Below are 17,256 nucleotides of genomic sequence, written 5' to 3'. Positions count from 1 at the left end.
GCTAATTGTAATTTGTTTTAATTAATTTGGGATTTTATCCATTTCGCTACTGATGCAATTTAATCGCTTTACAGCCTCAGAGTCCAGAGAGCTTTGTAAAGACACACACACGCACACACGCACACACACACACACGCCAGAGGGTGATGCAACCCTTTGAAATGCCTCACGCTGGTCACATTTTGCACAGCTGTCACTACTGCTTCCGTCTCATACAGGAGAAGAGAAGAGTGCTTCTGTATGCGCCCCCCTAATGAGGGGGTGTTTCAGTTCTAAGATCAGATGTATTTTAGCTGTGCCTTGCATAAGCACTAGTGCCCTGGGGTTGGGATTTACAAATGTTTATGTTTTTGAACACAACAACGTACAATTCTGAATTCATACAGAATTGTGATGCTTTGAGTGGTATGCATGAAATAATATGAGACTAATCAATCAACTTTTTGGTTGAAGGAAAAAGCTTGTCCATTTTAGGCTACGATTATGGTGACGACAAAATGGTGTCTCTTTTTCTATGCCTTTTAGAACGATCACAAGTGAAAGCGACAAAAAAATTCTGTAACATTTCACAATAACCTAATGGTTAGCTAATGGTTTGTTGTGCATCTATAATACTTTGATAAGCATAGATATATAATTATTAAATCAATTGTATAACACTTACTGAACATTTGCTGATGACAATAATATATTAGGGCTGCACAAGTATGGAAAAAATTATAATCACGATTATGCAGCAGAGCTTATGCCCCCCACATCCCCAATTTCCAGGGCGACATAATAATACCTTGCCATTAGTTAACATTAGTTAACCAATTAGCGGAAGGTTATTGTGAAGTGTTACCAAAAAATCTTAAGTGTCCTGTTTACATGGCAACCGTGCCGTTGGGGTCTGAAAACACAAACATCTGAAGAGTGTGACGTAAAGGTGTATGGGACGTGATCATGTTATGCTTTTTTTCCATTTAGATGGAGACGCAATCCGGCTCATCTTCAAACTCCCCACTCTGCATTGTCAGGCCCCAATGTTGGGGTTACCGTGTAAACGTGTCGTTTTCCCTCGCAATCGTCTATATAAATATAAAATATTATAAACAGCCCCTTAGTTGCTCAAATGTATAGATGGGCAAGTTACATCTGATTTCATGTCGCATTTCTTTAGATGATATTTCAGATGACATTGATGCTTTTATATGCTCTTATCATTAATATTTTTTCCTCTATAGCCTTGGCCTGACCATGTCTGGTCACCCTGTCTGTTTTCAGCGGTGTAGAAAATGGACATTGATGACAAACAAATGCTGTGCATACATCATCGGAATCACATCTTTGATTGGTTGTAGGCCACCTCTGTCTAGTAGAATGCATTCAGTATTCATTTTGATATACTGTAGATCAGGGGTGGGGAACCTATGTCTCGAGGGCCGTTTTTTTTTCGCCTCCTGATATAATTTTAATGTTATTCAGCTTCTCATGAAATAAGACATATTTTGTAAAGAAATCTTAGAAAATGCATTTGCAATACAATTAAGTTATATTCAGGAAACCTAGAGAAGGTGGTGTTTGTTTAAAAGGTGGCTGCCTTCAATATAGGCCTAAAGTGAAGGAGAAAATCCTGCTTTGTGTTCATAGTACGGCCCTCTGAGGACTTTTACGGCACTTGGATGCATTTGAAGTGGCCCTTGGAATGTAAAAGGTTCCCCACCCCTGCTGTAGATGCTCACTGGTTCTGCTTCTGATCCTGGGCCGGCTACGTAGTTTTCCTGCTCACAGCTCCTGTGTCTTCTCTATGCTCTGCTGCTTGTGTGTTGCTGCAGTTGATAATGTCTTCTTACCTTGTGAAACCACTTGTTTGTTTGTTTGTTTGTTTATTTGTTTTATTGGTAGAAGATTGCAGATATGCTCCTGACTCTGGTCCTTTTCACTACTCCCTCCCACACACTTGGCACGCAGTATAATCATAGTGTGTTCGCTTTCACTCACCGTGGCCCCTAACTTAAAGGGGAATGCCACTATTTTGGGGCTTAATACAGTTAAAATCGTTGGCCGGGGTTTATAAAAGTGGTAAAGTGTCTTATTTTCAGAGGCGACTCCAGGATCAGCTGGGACCCCAAGCAAATATTCTTTTTTTTTACCAAATTTGAACCAAAATCACCACTACTGTAGTAAAGTGTGAGCTGTTATTCACTATCTAGTGGCTCGGAGGCCCCAAGCAGCTGCCTGCCTAGCCTGGTGACAAGATACACCTCTGCTTATTTTTCATGTTAGGCGTTGTCTTGTTTTAAGGAGGGAGTAAGTATCTAAGCTAGTGAGAGTCAATGGATCACACATGCTACACTGATTGATTGACTAGCTTAGCTACATACTCCCGCTTTTAACTTGTCTTACAGCAAGACAACGCCTAACATGAAAAATAAGACACTTTACCACCTTTATAAACCCCGGCCCACGATTTTGACCGTATTCTGCCCCAAAATAGTGGCATACCCCTTTAACAGTCCCACAAACTAAACCCTGCAGATAGCCCTATATGTACACAACGAGAGATATTGAACTAAGGGCTACAGCTAAGATGTAGAGACCAACATGTACACACAGAGAGATACTGAGTGACATTATACAGCTGAGCCCCACAGATAGGCCTACATGTTCACACACCTGCAGAGATACTGAATTTTTTAAAGCCCCGTTGATAAATAATATGACACACTCTAAATGTAATCTCACTAAACAAACACACGCTATTTGACAATCACAGTGTGCTGTTAGACAGTCACCCTGACCGAGTCACCCTGACCTGGTCAGCCCCACAAATACGTATATGAAGGGAGAGAGAGAGAGAAAGAGAGAAAGAGAGAGATGTAGACACACATAGATTAGACAGAGATCCACACAGAGACTTTAGGTGCCCTTGTGTGAAGCCCGTTCAGGCCCCCACCCTACCCCACCTGGCTGCCCACCAGTAAACCCCCCAACTGCCCCACCCCCGTGTCATGTGACCAAACTGACCCGTGTCATGTGACCATGCGCTGCTCTCCCCCTCCTCCTGACCTCTGACCCTAGCCTTCTCCTTTCTCCTTCCCCTCTTTTCTCTTCCTGCGCCCGTCCGCCGCGCAACTCCACGCGCACGCCGTCCGCCTGCAGACGCAGAACATCATGTACGAGCTCATCTCGGACCTGAACGAGCGTGGCGAGGACATGGAGAAGCGCATCGCCCTCCTGGAGACCAAGCTGGAGACGTTGCTGGGCAACCTGCAGGCGTTGCCGGGGCTGATCTCGCAGCTAATCTCGCAGCAGCATCGGGACTTCCTAGAGGTGCAGCTTCAGCCCTACGACAAACATACGCACAGCCCCGACCGCTCGCAGTCCGTCTCGCGCCGACGCTCCAGCTCCACAGCGCCCCCCACCTCCTCGGAGAGCAGCTAGGTACCGCCCCCGCCCCAGGCCAGGCCCTTGCAGGGAGCAGGGAACAGCAGGAGGAGGAGGAGGAGGTGGGGAAGGAGGAGGAGGAGGAGGGAGCGCATCACCAGTAACAGACTCTAATGAAACTACAATAATGTCTGAGATGAAGAAGAAGAAAGTGAAAAAAAAAACAATGCAAAACGCCTCCTAAAGCACCTCTGACTGGTCTTTCCTTCTGCCTGTCTCTCCTGCTTCTCTATCTGAGAACTTACCCTACAGGCGAATAGGATGGACAGTCTTAGCCAATCGCATGGCCAAGACACATCTGCTGGAAGGCCTTAGGGATTGGAACACGAGTACTATGCCTGGAGTTCCGTTGGCGGAACTCGGGGTGTTCTGAGGAGGGGGGAGGCAATATTTTTTCTTTCTTTTTTTTCCTTTTATTGTTTTGATTTTTTAAAGAAAAAAAAACGGATAACTCAGCATAATGTTGATGGATTCTTTTTATTACCTCAGAAATATGTTATCCTTTATTTCTTCAAATAATGATGATCATGGAGAATACCTTTCCTCAGTAAAAACTATTAAAAGGTGCCTGTGTGCTTAGAGATGGACAGGATGGTGTGTGTGTGTGTGTGTGTGTGTGTGTGTGTGTGTGTGTGTGTGTGTGTGTGTGTGTGTGTGTGTGTGTGTGTGTGTGTGTGTGTGTGTGTGTGTGTGTGTTTTGTGCGTGTGTGCGTGCGTGCATGCTTGCGTACGTATGTGCGTGCATCGCTATCAACAGCCTCTGGTGCGACCCCGCTGTGTTAGCTATGCTAAGCGAGCTAGCACATCCTCATAGCACCGACTGCTTTAGCAATCTGACTGAGGGTGACCTGTGTCTTCCCATTTATTTATTTTTTATTTCGTTTTTTACTTTTTTCTTTGTCTTTTTTTTGTGACATGCTCAGTGCATCTGGACTGCTGGAACCTGCATGCTTTTAATACTTTTTATTGAGGAACTTAAAAACGGTCTCTTCCCGGCATGTGCAGCCTTGCCGACGCGGGTAGCTTCAGTAGGCTCCCCTCCCTGTCAAATCCAAAATAACCCTGTAGAATGTCAGCCAATGAGAAACAGCATCAGCTAAGTAGTTGGTTTATTTCTGTTCACGCCCCTATTAAACAACATACTATATATATTTTTTGGGCAAGGGGGGATGCTATAGCCTACTGCAAAACAATTTACTCAAGTCAAAAAAAATGAATGCATCTGAATCTATACTTGCACTTACTTTTTACAATGCACTTCAATGCTGACTGATTAAAATATTGATTTGTGTTGCTCATTAGATCAGAGACAGAGAGAGAGTAAAAAATATATATATATTTAGTCAATAGGACATTGTCGGCCCGGCAACAAGAATGTTTGCAGCTTGCGGGTGTTCCACCGCCCCAAGCCCCTTACCACAGGCTCTGTCACCACCAGGTCAGGTCTTACCGCCCAGAAACTAGCGTGCTATGGAGTAGGAACAACTGTAGATTGCTTCGACTACTGCTTCATTACGTAGTGCTTGCCTATACCTATGCTTCCTAACTAGGCTCTGAGCCCTCAGATCAGACTGAAGAACTATGCCACCATACACACACACAGACACACACACACACACGTGCGCACACACACAGACACACACACACGCGCACACACACACACACACACACCATCATCATCACCACCACTCCTTGCAAATCTGAAGCCGACACACACACACACACAGGTGGGAGCAGCCATGTTCCGTCACGTCAGGCCCATCTGGTCATGTTGTGTGTGTGCTGACCTCACCCCATACCAACACCTCTTTAGTCCCATCATATCACCCTCCATGTGCTACCTTGAGGAGCCAGTCAGTCCTTCAGAAAGTAGCAAATAAACTTTGGGAAATTCCTATTTTTATATATATGTTCTTTTCACTATAAACAAGCACACACTCCTCCAGACTATACAACGAAGCCGCATTCACTCACACAGAGAGCGTAGTTTCAACGAGGAATGTACAGCAACTCAACAGACCATCACAGACCTCGGTCTCTGTCTCCTCCATTCCGTCCCGTCCGCCTTCTCAGTCCAGTCAGGGGGGGCTCCAACTAGCGACTACCACACTGCACACATGGGGCCTATGTAGAGCGCCTGGGCTGGGGGTGGCCAGGGCCTGGGGCCAGGAAGCAGTGCAACGAACCACGTATCTCCTAGCATCTCTCTCTCCTAGTCTATCAGACCAGCCTCCAACCTCTGTGTAGCACAGCCCTGTCTAAACGAGAGGCAAAGAAAAGCACGCTCGTCTCGACTCGACTCAACTCAACTCTCACTACTCTGTACCAAGTAGACAAGACTTTATCTTTTGCGAATGTCCGAATGTCTTCCTATGGGGCTCTTTTTTAAGAGCCCGGCAGCAACAAGTGGCGGGTGGGTGGGTGGGATGGGTGTGGAGGTTTTGATGGGTGTCCCATCCAAATCCTACCCCCAGATTTTGGCATGGGATGTCTGGGTTATAAAGCTTTGACATTACAGAGGGTGATCGGAAAGATCACCGACATTAATACTTTTGAGTGAATATACTGTATGCAAAAGAAATATTAAACAATAAAATGAAACTATTTAGCAAAAATGTGTGTGTGTGTGTGTGTGAATTCGTTGTGTGCATTGACAGTAGATATAGTGTGCTACATGCATTGTAACTAATAGACTGTCATGGCACTTTACTGTTGGCCTATGTAAGGTAAAGGCTTACTAGAATGAGCCTAGTTTGCAGACTATAGCCAATTATTTTTATAGTGGCCTCTAAATCCACAATGCTTTTATTAATAATGTGATCTTAAAGGTTCGCTGGGTAGGATGGTGGTCAAAGAAGGTAGGCATTGCAACTATGCTACTCATTGAAACTGCCACCTACTGGCAAATTTGTTTTTTTCCATGAATATTTAATAAACTGAACAATGAAATAATATTTAGCCTACTAGTAGGGACAAAGTACAGTAAGTTTTGCAGCCAAAAATGCACATTTCTGGAAATTCAGAATGGTGGACATGGAGAAGATCCACCCTTTCATGTAAGAAAAGCGCAATTTTCACAGTCATAATGAATAGGCTACTTAGAACATGGTGGCAAAGATTTTCTTAGTTCCCAATTGTCTCTGGTGGTGGTAAGTACCTAGTCTATTCGTGAAAAGGGTAACATTTGTGAATGGGCAGAGTGAATTCTGGAAATAATGTACTAATGTATTACACAATGTACCTGAATCATCATTTCATTGTAATTGGCAAATGAATGCTAGTGTGTGATGTGAAGTGAACACTAACATGGGCCTGTTGAGCTACTATGCCAATCCAGCAGATGGCAGCGGAGCTCAGCATGAAGGCTGCGATGAAGTCTCGTAACGTCTTCAACGTTTGAGAAATCTCGCGATACCAACCTGGGACTTGAATGACCAGCATGGGAGTTGCGGTGGCTACAGGCCTGTAACACCGATAAACTCAAGTCAACGTGGAGAATAATTTTGTTGTAGCCGAAAAGCTACATTTATAATTGTTTATATTATTGTTGGAACCGAAACTACGTCAAAATGAGTTTGCTTGCGAAAATTGCGGAGATCGAGAACGAGGTAAACACATGTTCAGTCTCGAAGCCGACGTCAGTCACATTTTAGCGCTAGGCTAACTTGTTACATTTTATCTATGAATATATGTGCACGTACTATCATGTATGGTTTATTGAAAATGTAGTGAATGCAATTCCGAAAGAAATGCAGCCTTTAGGAGATGGTGGCTTTACATTATCTTCAGTTGATGGAAGTAGACTGACTGACACTAGTTGTCCCAAAGCTACAATGCTAACAACCGCATTCATTATATGTAATGCTAGCAAGTTCAACCCAATTGTTGAAAATGAATGCACAAGTTACGTTGCCAAGATACACAGCAACCTATCCATCCATACCTTTTGTGGCTCGTAGTCACTAGTGAAGTGACAGCTTGGAGTAAAGCCATGCAATAACCTTCTTCTGATATGACACTTGAGTCTGACAGTGGCATGCGAAGCTCTGGACCAAGCAATGCAAATCCCAGTTAAAATGAGTAGACTAGAGTAATGTGATTGGAATATGCACCATTTTGGCTGTTTGGCAATCTGTTTGTTGTTGTTGTAAGATTACTGCCTAAATGTACACAAATGTCTCAGTGGGTTTTTGGTATACTGCTGCCAAAGAGTGGATCCAAAGTATGTTTGTGTGCTGTAGATGGCCAGGACCCAGAAGAACAAGGCCACTGCTCACCATCTGGGTCTGCTGAAGGCTCGTCTGGCCAAGATGCGCAGAGAGCTCATCACCCCTAAAGGAGGCAGCGGGGGAGGCACTGGAGAGGGTATGGACACACACACACACACACACACACACACACACACACACACACACACACACACACACACACACACACACACACACACACACACATAAACCACATGAGCAGCCATGACCTAAGAGAGTTGGTCTTGTAATCGCAAGGTTGCAAGTTCGAATCCCAGATCATCCTGGAGTGTCCTTCAACAACGTCGTCTCCGACAGTTTCGATTGCCCAAACATAATGGTGGTGGTACTCTTTATGTAGAAAACAGGCATGACAGCAGTTGGATTCGAACAGGCACAACTGGAGAGAGAGCAAGTTACACAAACATGCATCATAGTAGAGCTGTCCTAAACGATTATTTTTCTCCCGATTAATCTATCAACTATTTTTTTCGAATAGTCGATTAGTCAAACGATTAATTTTTCAAGTAGTCTAGCACTTTAATCTTCAAGGAAATTGGGGAAAAAAGAAAGAAACCGTTAAAATTAGGTCCCTGAGCTCTCAGTGACCTTTAAATCATGATAGTAGCTTATTTACTCCGAGATACAATGTTCAATTCATACGTGCTGGGCAATTTTAGGTTTTTCGATAAAGTAATAAAGCATTAGAAAAGTACATAAAAAGCACTAAATTAAATGAAACGATTAGTCGACTATGAAAAGTCTTGCCGACTAATTTTTATAGTCGATTAATCGTCCCAGCCCTACATCAAAGACATAACTGTGGAGGACACTTCAAAATCTTGTGTTATCAAATGTTATTGATCAGCATGGGTGGCTACAAAGTGTGGTGCAATCGTTCAACAGAGATTCTTTAAAAGATCAGAGATTGGACTGTGTAATGTGAATAGTGTGTGTTGTAAATTTGTCGTGTCTGAGCCCTATAGCGCTATTGTGTCGTCGACTGGTTTTCCACACATATTCTTTATTGCAAGTAATGAGATAAATCACATTAGATGTATTGTGTGGTGAATTGTTTGTCAGTTACTTTGCAAGAAAAGCATGTGGCCTTTTACTTTGTCTTCGGCTTTTATCTTTCAATCGCAACCAGTTCTTGGGAGGACTGTGTTGAAATGCTTGGGACTTGCCTTGTATTGCCTTGTTTAGTCACAAGAAGCAGTCATTTCATGGACACATTTTGGACAGAAGAGGGCCCCCTTCCCCACTCTTGCCTCTGTGGCAAATACAGAGACTCTGCTCGAGAAAGATGTCTCCTTGGTCCTGCCTCAGAGGTTCGGTTCGGGAGCAAGTGGGGAAACTGGCTTTGTAAAGTGGTGATTTGTACCAGACGCTGACAAAAACCAAATTGCCGAATTTATCAGCTGGTCAACGGTAAATTGTTATTTTGAGGTCGAAATGTAGTATTTGGAATATGTTCTCAAAGGTGGGGTTGTGTGTAAATCTCTGCTTGTACGCTTCAGTCACTGTTGTTTCAGGCGAGGCACTAGCTTAGTGCCATGCCTGACGAAGATCCAGGCTGATCGAAACACTGCATGTCTTTTTTTTAAATTGTTTATTTATTGAATTTTCATTTTTCTTACACAAACACAACAACACATAAGTAACTGAGAGGGAGCAATTAAAGTATTACAAATATTGGTTCATGCTTAAGTTGGGAGAAAAACAAAAGTATAAACATAATAAAAGTACAGTAAAAATAATTAACATAAATACAGTAAAATAGAGTCAAGTGTATTATAAAACACTGCATGTCTTAATAATTAAATCAGGTTTATTTTCAGAGTACATTTGACACTGTGCAGACCTACCTCTTTCCATCGTCTGTACCCTACCCTAATACTCTTTGACTGTCGTCCTGTGCAGGTTTCGACGTGGCCAAGACCGGTGACGCCCGTATCGGGTTCGTGGGGTTCCCCTCGGTTGGCAAGTCGACGTTGCTTAGCAACCTGGCTGGCGTCTACTCTGAAGTGGCAGCGTACGAGTTCACCACCCTGACCACCGTACCCGGCGTCATCCGCTACAAGGGAGCCAAGATACAGGTACATACCTGCATATATACATGCATACTATAGCCACGGTATAATACGGTATACAGTAGTCCATGGAGCCACCCTCACCACTGTGTCACCCACTACAAGGGAGCCAAGATACAGGTACATACCTGCATGCATATTATAGCCACGGTATGGGGCACCTAAGTCACGCCCTCTACTTCCTGGTTCATGGGGCAGAGGGAGTCAAAAAATGATTCCTGGGCTTGAAAATGAGTGATTTTTGGATTTGTGGTGCATTGGTGGAGATCCAAGGTTTGGATTGGTGTCAAAAAAACACTAATTTTCAAGCGCAGTAATTATTTTTTGACTCTCCCTGCCCCATGAACCAGGAAGTAGAGGGCGTGACTTAGGTGCCCCATAATACTGTATACAGTAGTCCATGGAGCCACCCTCACCGCTGTGTCATCCGCTACAAAGGAGCCAAGTGATACAGGTGAGGACAGGCACTTGGGTTTGATATAGGCCTACTGTATCATGCTCCAGCCTTTCTGGGTCTGAGGGCTACCAGGGGCAACTGATGGCTACCTGAGTGCTACTTGTTTGTTCAAAATCCTCTACTAAGGGTTTGACATTGCTCTCAAATGATTGAATGATAATTTGATCATAGGTTATAAAGGTATATTCTCTATATGTTATACAGAAATAATCTCTCGAATTTCTCTCTAATTTAAATGAAGAAAAACGAATTAATTGTGACCAAGATCTTGTAGTTGTTGTCACTGTTTATTAACATCCTTGGTGGGCTCCTCAGAAGCTCCTGGAGGGCTAACTGGCGCCCGTGGGCACCACATTGGAGACGCTAGGCATACTTTAGAGTGATTTTGGTACAGTCCTTTATGCACTTCTGCTTTGGTTAGTTGGTTTTGAAGGTTGATAAGGTGTGCACTAGTGGTTGTGTGCACGTGTTGAGCATTGAATTGGAATAGATTCATCAACCCTAGTATTTTCAGTACACATGTTTAAATACAGGGTAACCAAATGCAGCAGAGCATGCTGGTGGTTGTGTGGCCTTGTTGACCGTGTGAGTGATGTCTTTGTGTTTGTGTTTGTCCTCAGCTGCTGGATCTGCCAGGTATCATTGAGGGAGCCAAGGACGGCAAGGGCAGAGGACGACAGGTCATCGCAGGTAAACAAACCAGCGTTAACAAACGTCTTACCCCAAATCCTGACTACCCAGTGCAAAGGACTGTGCTCAAGTTCGGTCTCCTAAGGGGAGCGTTGTCCCATCCTTCCTGGTGGTATCCTATTGCAGTGGTGCGCACGGCGAGTATTAGCTTTACCTGCCCAGGGACTGATTGATTGATTGATTGATTGATTGATTGATTGATTGATTTTATTTCGTCTATTAGATGTAAAAACATTGTATAGCAACAGCAACCATACAATTCTGCGGATGGAAACTAGTATTATTAGCTATTAGCTATTATTAGCCATCTTACTCTTGTAACCAATGACTCTATGTGCATGGTCCCTGTTTCAGCTAAACTAAATAAACTAAACAGACGTGTAACCTGCTCCTGAGATGAGTGTTCATGATGAGTTATGTTATATTATAATGGGTTGTGTAACGTTGGTGATGATGTATTTCAGTGGCCCGTACATGTAACCCTATACTGGACATACTGAATCCCCATGTTATATTGGTCATGTTATTAGATGCGTCCTAGCATCTCTATAAGAGGGTATGTCCGTCCGTCGGCCGATCTGTCTGTCCGTCTGAAACGCATTCTTGAAATTGTTGTGCCCTCCTGTGCTCACAAAGACAAATCTTTGTCCGCCTGTCAGACTTGTATTGTTATGTAATGCGCTGTTCATGTTATATTATGTTCCAGTGGCACGTACGTGTAACCTGATCCTGATCGTGCTGGACGTGCTGAAGCCTCTGGGCCATAAGAAGCTGATTGAGCACGAGCTGGAGGGATTTGGCATCAGGCTCAACAAGCGCCCGCCCAACATCGGCTTCAAGAAGAAGGACAAAGGAGGCATCAACTTCACCGCCACCGTACGTACATGTACACTACAGGACTGTGTGTGTGTTTAGTTGTGTGTGCATACACCAAACACATCTTTAATGAGGGCATTAACTTCACAGCTAGTATAGGATCATGTGATGTGTAATGTAAGTCATAAAGAAGAATTTGACAATAAAGTACAGTCGACTTGATTTGTTTTAAATTGCATTGCATTATATTGTATTGTATTGTACCATACAGTATTGTACTGTAATTCCTTGTATTGTATTGCAGTGTGCCCAGAGTGAGCTGGATGGTGACACGGTGAAGAGCATCCTGTCGGAGTACAAGATCCACAACGCTGACGTGACACTCCGCTGTGACGCCACCGCTGACGACCTCATCGACGTGGTGGAGGGCAACCGGTAGGTCACGCGCACCCCCTAGAGGTCAGAGGTCACCAGAGCATGACCTTCCACCCCTGACCCCCCTACAGAGGCAGATAGGACATGATGCTCATTATTATTACTTACTACTATTGTTATTACTATCATTTATTACTTTAGGGATGTATAGAATCCTGATTTTTTTTTTTTTTTAAGGTTTTGCCGTGTACCAAATCCACTGCTTAAGATTTTTCAGAATCCGAAACCTAATAACGAATCCTACTCCGATCACCAAAACCGAACCCCATCAACAAGTCCGAATCCGAAACCGAATCTGGGATTCGGTGCATCCCTAATTATTATTCAGCATTTTCAACAAGCTGAAACATTATAGTAAAGTCCCTGTTTAATAACAATAGTATGCTGTGTAGTCATAAAAATAGTAAAACCACTTCTTTTTCTATTACTGCCAATAGTCTAGAATGTGTAAGTATTGTTTTACAATGCCATTCGCCGTTGTTCTGACTGTTCCTAACATCAAGTGAGGTTGAGCTGACTTAAGAGGCAGTTTCGAATTTAGCTGTCCATACATAGGTTTTTTCATTTGCAGACGTTGATGTTGTGAGGAGGGACAACATGCTGGCAGCCAACCATGTGAGCTCAGTTTTTTTGACCGACAGCAGTTTCCCAATAATCAGAGGTTGAACAGTGCGCAGCCAGGGTCGCGCGGCCAGGGTTTACAAACGTGAAATCCACATACAGTATATCCTTGAGGAGGTGAAAACGATGGCTACCCTGATGCAGGATGTTACATTGCATTTAGCTGACGCTTTCATTTATTCAAAGCGACTTACAACTATTATTTTTCAGGGTATTGGTTACAGTCCCTGGAGCAATGTGGGGTTAGGTGCCTTGCTCAAGGGCACTTCAGCCATGGATGGAGATGTAGGGAGTGGTCAGGGGGATTCGAACCGTCAACCCCTAGATTGAAAGACCAACTCTCTAACCACTAGGCCACAGCTGCAGTGCAGTGCAGTATTTCCTCATCTGGTTCTGATTGAGTTGTCTGTTGTTTGTTGTCCCTTCAGTGTGTACATCCCCTGCATCTACGTGCTGAATAAGATCGACCAGATCTCCGTGGAGGAGCTAGACATCATTTATAAGGTACAGCACTGGCTTCCCATCGCCATACAGTATGTGTGTATGCAACACACCGATGCAATGTACAATGTAATGTGATGTAATGTGTTAGCCTGATTATCATCGACATTCAAATCTCTTTGAAACTTGGTCTGACCAAGAGCATAACAATTAACATCTCCCAAACGGCATGGTTGACCCGCCTCCCTTGGTTTGCTTATGGTTGACAAAGTGGGAGGAGTTCCCGTGTTTTCGTTAACTCAGAAAGTACTTGCATTGTTCTTGACCTGACTAGTTGCAACTCTGAAAGAGTTGCATCACTAGGAGGGCACAGCCTGTGTATGGCCTTACCTCTATATTTGTTGATTGATTATGGAAGTATGAAGTGTCTGCCAAATGTAATGCATCATGATGCAATCTAAAGGTACACCACTGCTTATCCATCTCTATATTTCCATGCGTATATTAATGAAATCTAATCGTAAAGTAATGTAAAGTGTAGTCTACCAGGTTCTCCACAGTGTGGCAGTCTCTGTATTTACACGTGTGTAATCTGCATTTAGTGTAATCTAAATGTAATGTATGGTCCCCTAAGGTCCCCCACTGCGTGCCCATCTCTGCTCATCATCGCTGGAACTTTGACGATCTGCTGGAGAAGATCTGGGACTACCTGCAGCTAGTGCGCATGTAAGAACAGATAATATGCACGCACACACACACACACACACACACACACACACACACACACACACACACACACACACACACACACACACACACACACACACCTTACTACCCCGCTCTTAAAGGAGAATTTCGGCCAGTTTGGGTTCATATCACATCTTGGGTGGACCAAGGGAAATGGGTGAAAGGGAAAACCGCGTGAAAGGTTCATGCGTGCTGCACAAAGTTGTTCAATTGCGCCGTTTTTCGGTTAAAGCGTGGCGAAACGGGCATAGATTTAACCTGTTATGAAGCTCCTAGCCTGCCTTAAAACACTTTTGAACGTTTTGGCCGTGGTATGCGTCACGGTTTACCCTTTCACCCATTTCCCTTGGTCCACCCAAGATGTGATATGAACCCAAACTGGCCGAAATTCTCCTTCAATACGCATGTACATGCGCAAACACGCACACACACACACGCACACACACAGCTACACCCATGTCTGTGCATGCATGACAGCGATTGAGTGCGGTTGTGTGTGGGCGTCCACACATCCGTGCATGTGTGAATTTAAACACGTCTTAATGTTTTATTGGGCAAGTGCCAAGTCTAACGTTTCGACGTTTTCACGTCTTATTCAGTCAATATGTATCCTCATCCTGTATGTCATACATCATCATCATCATCATCATATATATCATATTGACTCTGAAGATGTGAGGATGTTGAAACGTTAGTCTTGGCATTTACCCAATCAAACAGTAAAATATTCACATCTGAAGATGCTCCGGTGACTTCCTTCTTTGTCTGCACATACTAGTCCTTTTCCATGACGCACCAGATTGTGAAGTGCTAGAGCGCGGAGGACATCTTTCTTTTCTACAGTACATAGCCTAATGTGTGTGCCTGTGTTACCTCTCCCTCTGCAGCTACACCAAGCCCAAGGGCCAGCTGCCTGACTACACGTCTCCGGTCGTACTGCCTGATGAGCACACCACCGTGGAGGACTTCTGCCTGAAGATCCACAAGAACCTCATCAAGGAGTTTAAACAGTACGTACAGCACATCACAGGGGACACTGCAGGAACGGGGCAGATGGGGGGATGTCATGGAGGAGGAGGATGGGGGGGGTGGCGGAAAGAGGCAGTAGTTGGGGTTGGGGTCCGGGTCGGACTGGAGGATTTCTGCGTGAACCGACGTCCACAAGAACCTCATCAAGGAGTGTAGCCTCTTGCTGCAGATGTGCCGAAAACACTCAACTACGTCTTAATAGCATTGCTGTGACATTACAGAGAGACTTAAGTAACATATTAAGACTTGGTCATGACCATTTTGTTGACCATAAGGTTATGACTGAGGCTTTTCATTTTGCAATAGACCAATGGGTATAGAGATGCGAGCATAGAGGTAGAACACTAGACTAGAGATGACACCGTCCCTTTTTTCACTGCAATCCTGGCAGCCCTTATTTGTGACCTTAGCAATGTAACTGAATGGAGAAGGGGGCAAACCTTTGTCAAAAATGGACAACACGGGCAATATTTGAAAGGACAATATTTAAAATATGCTGTATGTACCGGTACCTAACTAATGTGAACTGATTTTAAAATGCATTTATGATTTAAGTAAATACAGCCTGGCATTTCAGATATGGTCCTTGATTAACACTTAACATTCACACAGTTTTTGGCCATTTTTTGACAGAGGTCGATGTGTTCTCCATTCATTTGTATTGACTGACTGAAGAGCACAGCTCTTTTCCAGTGCTGTCACGTATTGCAGTGCTGCCTCTAGTTTAATACTCTACATCAGTGTTTCTCAACCGGGGTGCCGCACGCCCCCTTCAGGGGTGCCACGGAAACGTGGCTGACGGTATGTGAAATTGACCTAAATGAATAAATAAATTATGTAATATAATATATATTTGTCTATATGAATGCTTAGTCAGTGGAATCTAAAATAAATTTAATTTAGCTCACCCAGTATGGCCTACACGTAGCCTGTCTGAGATAAAGCTGCAACTTCGAATGTCTCCAAATGTTTTACCTTTCTAAGCTTGTTTGGTATCGGATGCGATGCCATGTTACGGCTTGTTTGGGGTGCCTTGAGATTTTTCATGAATTGAAAGGGTGCCTTACCTTAAAAAAGGTTGAGAAACACTGCTCTACATCCATGGATGCGAGGGTGCAGGAAAAGAGTGTGGAAGTGATGTTAGTGTCTTGGACCACTGAACTGGGATTCTTGTGCTATAGAGGGAGGGGTAGGGATGCTAGACGAAGGGGGTGGGGGGGAGGGAAGCTTGCGTTATTGTGTTATCGCACTTGCGAGGTAAGCCCCATTAAGCAATATATCCTTCATTGGTATTGTTGACGGCAAAAATGAATGAAATGAGAAAATATCCTACCTCACATTTGGCAGGTTATACAATCATAGTTTAAGTTGGAGAGGTTTTTGTTCCCTTTTAAGAATGTAAAATGCTGATCCTGCCTAACCTAACTCTGTCCTCTTGACCTGTCTGCAGTGCGCTGGTGTGGGGCTCCTCGGTCAAGCACAACCCCCAGAAGGTGGGCAGGGAGCACACACTCGACGATGAGGATGTCATCCAGCTCGTCAAGAAATAGACCCATCACACACACGACCTGGAGAGAGAGGAGGAGGAGGAGGAGGAGGAGGAGAGAAAGAAAAGAGGTGCGGACAGAACGGCATATCAAGGACGTCAAGGACACCAGTGCGTTGCATGATATCTGTCGAACTCTGCTTTCACACGGGCCAAAAAATAACTATAAAAAAACACACACACACACACACACACACACACACACACACACACACACAAACAAACCTATATTGCCATGGTCATCTTGCGGTGATGAAATAAAGCGAAATGTCGAAAAACAACAATAAAAAGATTGTAAATACGTAAGTGCATTTAATCTGCCCCCACCCAATCTCAAACACTGTCCCTACCCAAACATTCACTTTCCAGATATGCTTACAAACCATTTCAGGGAGAGAAAAGGTCTTTCCATCCCGAAATATATATGTTTTAAAAGGCGTATAGTAAAGACAAATAAAGAATAAAAGTGACTCAAGTATGTCTGTGTGTGTGTTCCATTCACTTCCATTCACTATTGGCTCGGTGGTGTGGTATGGTGCCTATTTGCCTTTTCAGTTATTTATGGTTCCTAAGTGATATGTCAGGAGGGTTTCCTTTGTGTGCTGCGTTTCGAGGACGTAAGCATCATCCCTTAAGTGTCTGCTGTCGATGTCAGAGCTGTCCCGCTCAGCACTCAGTGTTATGCAGATTCAATTCATTCATCTC

At 43.9% G+C, this 17,256-nt stretch overlaps 2 protein-coding genes across 2 annotated transcripts in view; both read left to right on the top strand.

The window, feature by feature from the left end:
- The window catches only part of kcnn2 (potassium calcium-activated channel subfamily N member 2), a 78,012-nt gene extending 74,578 nt beyond the window's left edge, over window positions 1-3,434 (top strand). Inside the window, exon 9 of the mRNA XM_063211285.1 lies at window positions 3,145-3,434. Within this exon, the coding sequence (XP_063067355.1) occupies window positions 3,145-3,426 (282 nt within the window). The 3' untranslated portion in view covers window positions 3,427-3,434. The remainder of the gene's footprint in view (window positions 1-3,144) is intronic.
- A 3,413-nt stretch (window positions 3,435-6,847) lies between these two features.
- drg1 (developmentally regulated GTP binding protein 1) lies at window positions 6,848-17,029 on the top strand. The gene is made up of 10 exons (XM_063211284.1): window positions 6,848-7,037; window positions 7,671-7,794; window positions 9,600-9,775; window positions 10,847-10,916; window positions 11,623-11,792; window positions 12,037-12,167; window positions 13,217-13,292; window positions 13,864-13,955; window positions 14,864-14,986; window positions 16,456-17,029. The coding sequence occupies exons 1-10, from the start codon at window positions 6,999-7,001 to the stop codon at window positions 16,553-16,555; spliced, it is 1,101 nt and encodes a 366-aa protein (XP_063067354.1). The 5' UTR covers window positions 6,848-6,998; the 3' UTR covers window positions 16,556-17,029.
- Window positions 17,030-17,256: the final 227 nt, after the last annotated feature.

The sequence above is a fragment of the Engraulis encrasicolus genome, chromosome 11 (assembly GCF_034702125.1).
Source record: "Engraulis encrasicolus isolate BLACKSEA-1 chromosome 11, IST_EnEncr_1.0, whole genome shotgun sequence".
Classification (NCBI taxonomy): Eukaryota; Metazoa; Chordata; class Actinopteri; order Clupeiformes; family Engraulidae; genus Engraulis; species Engraulis encrasicolus.
This window is presented reverse-complemented; position numbering and strand designations above follow the sequence as displayed.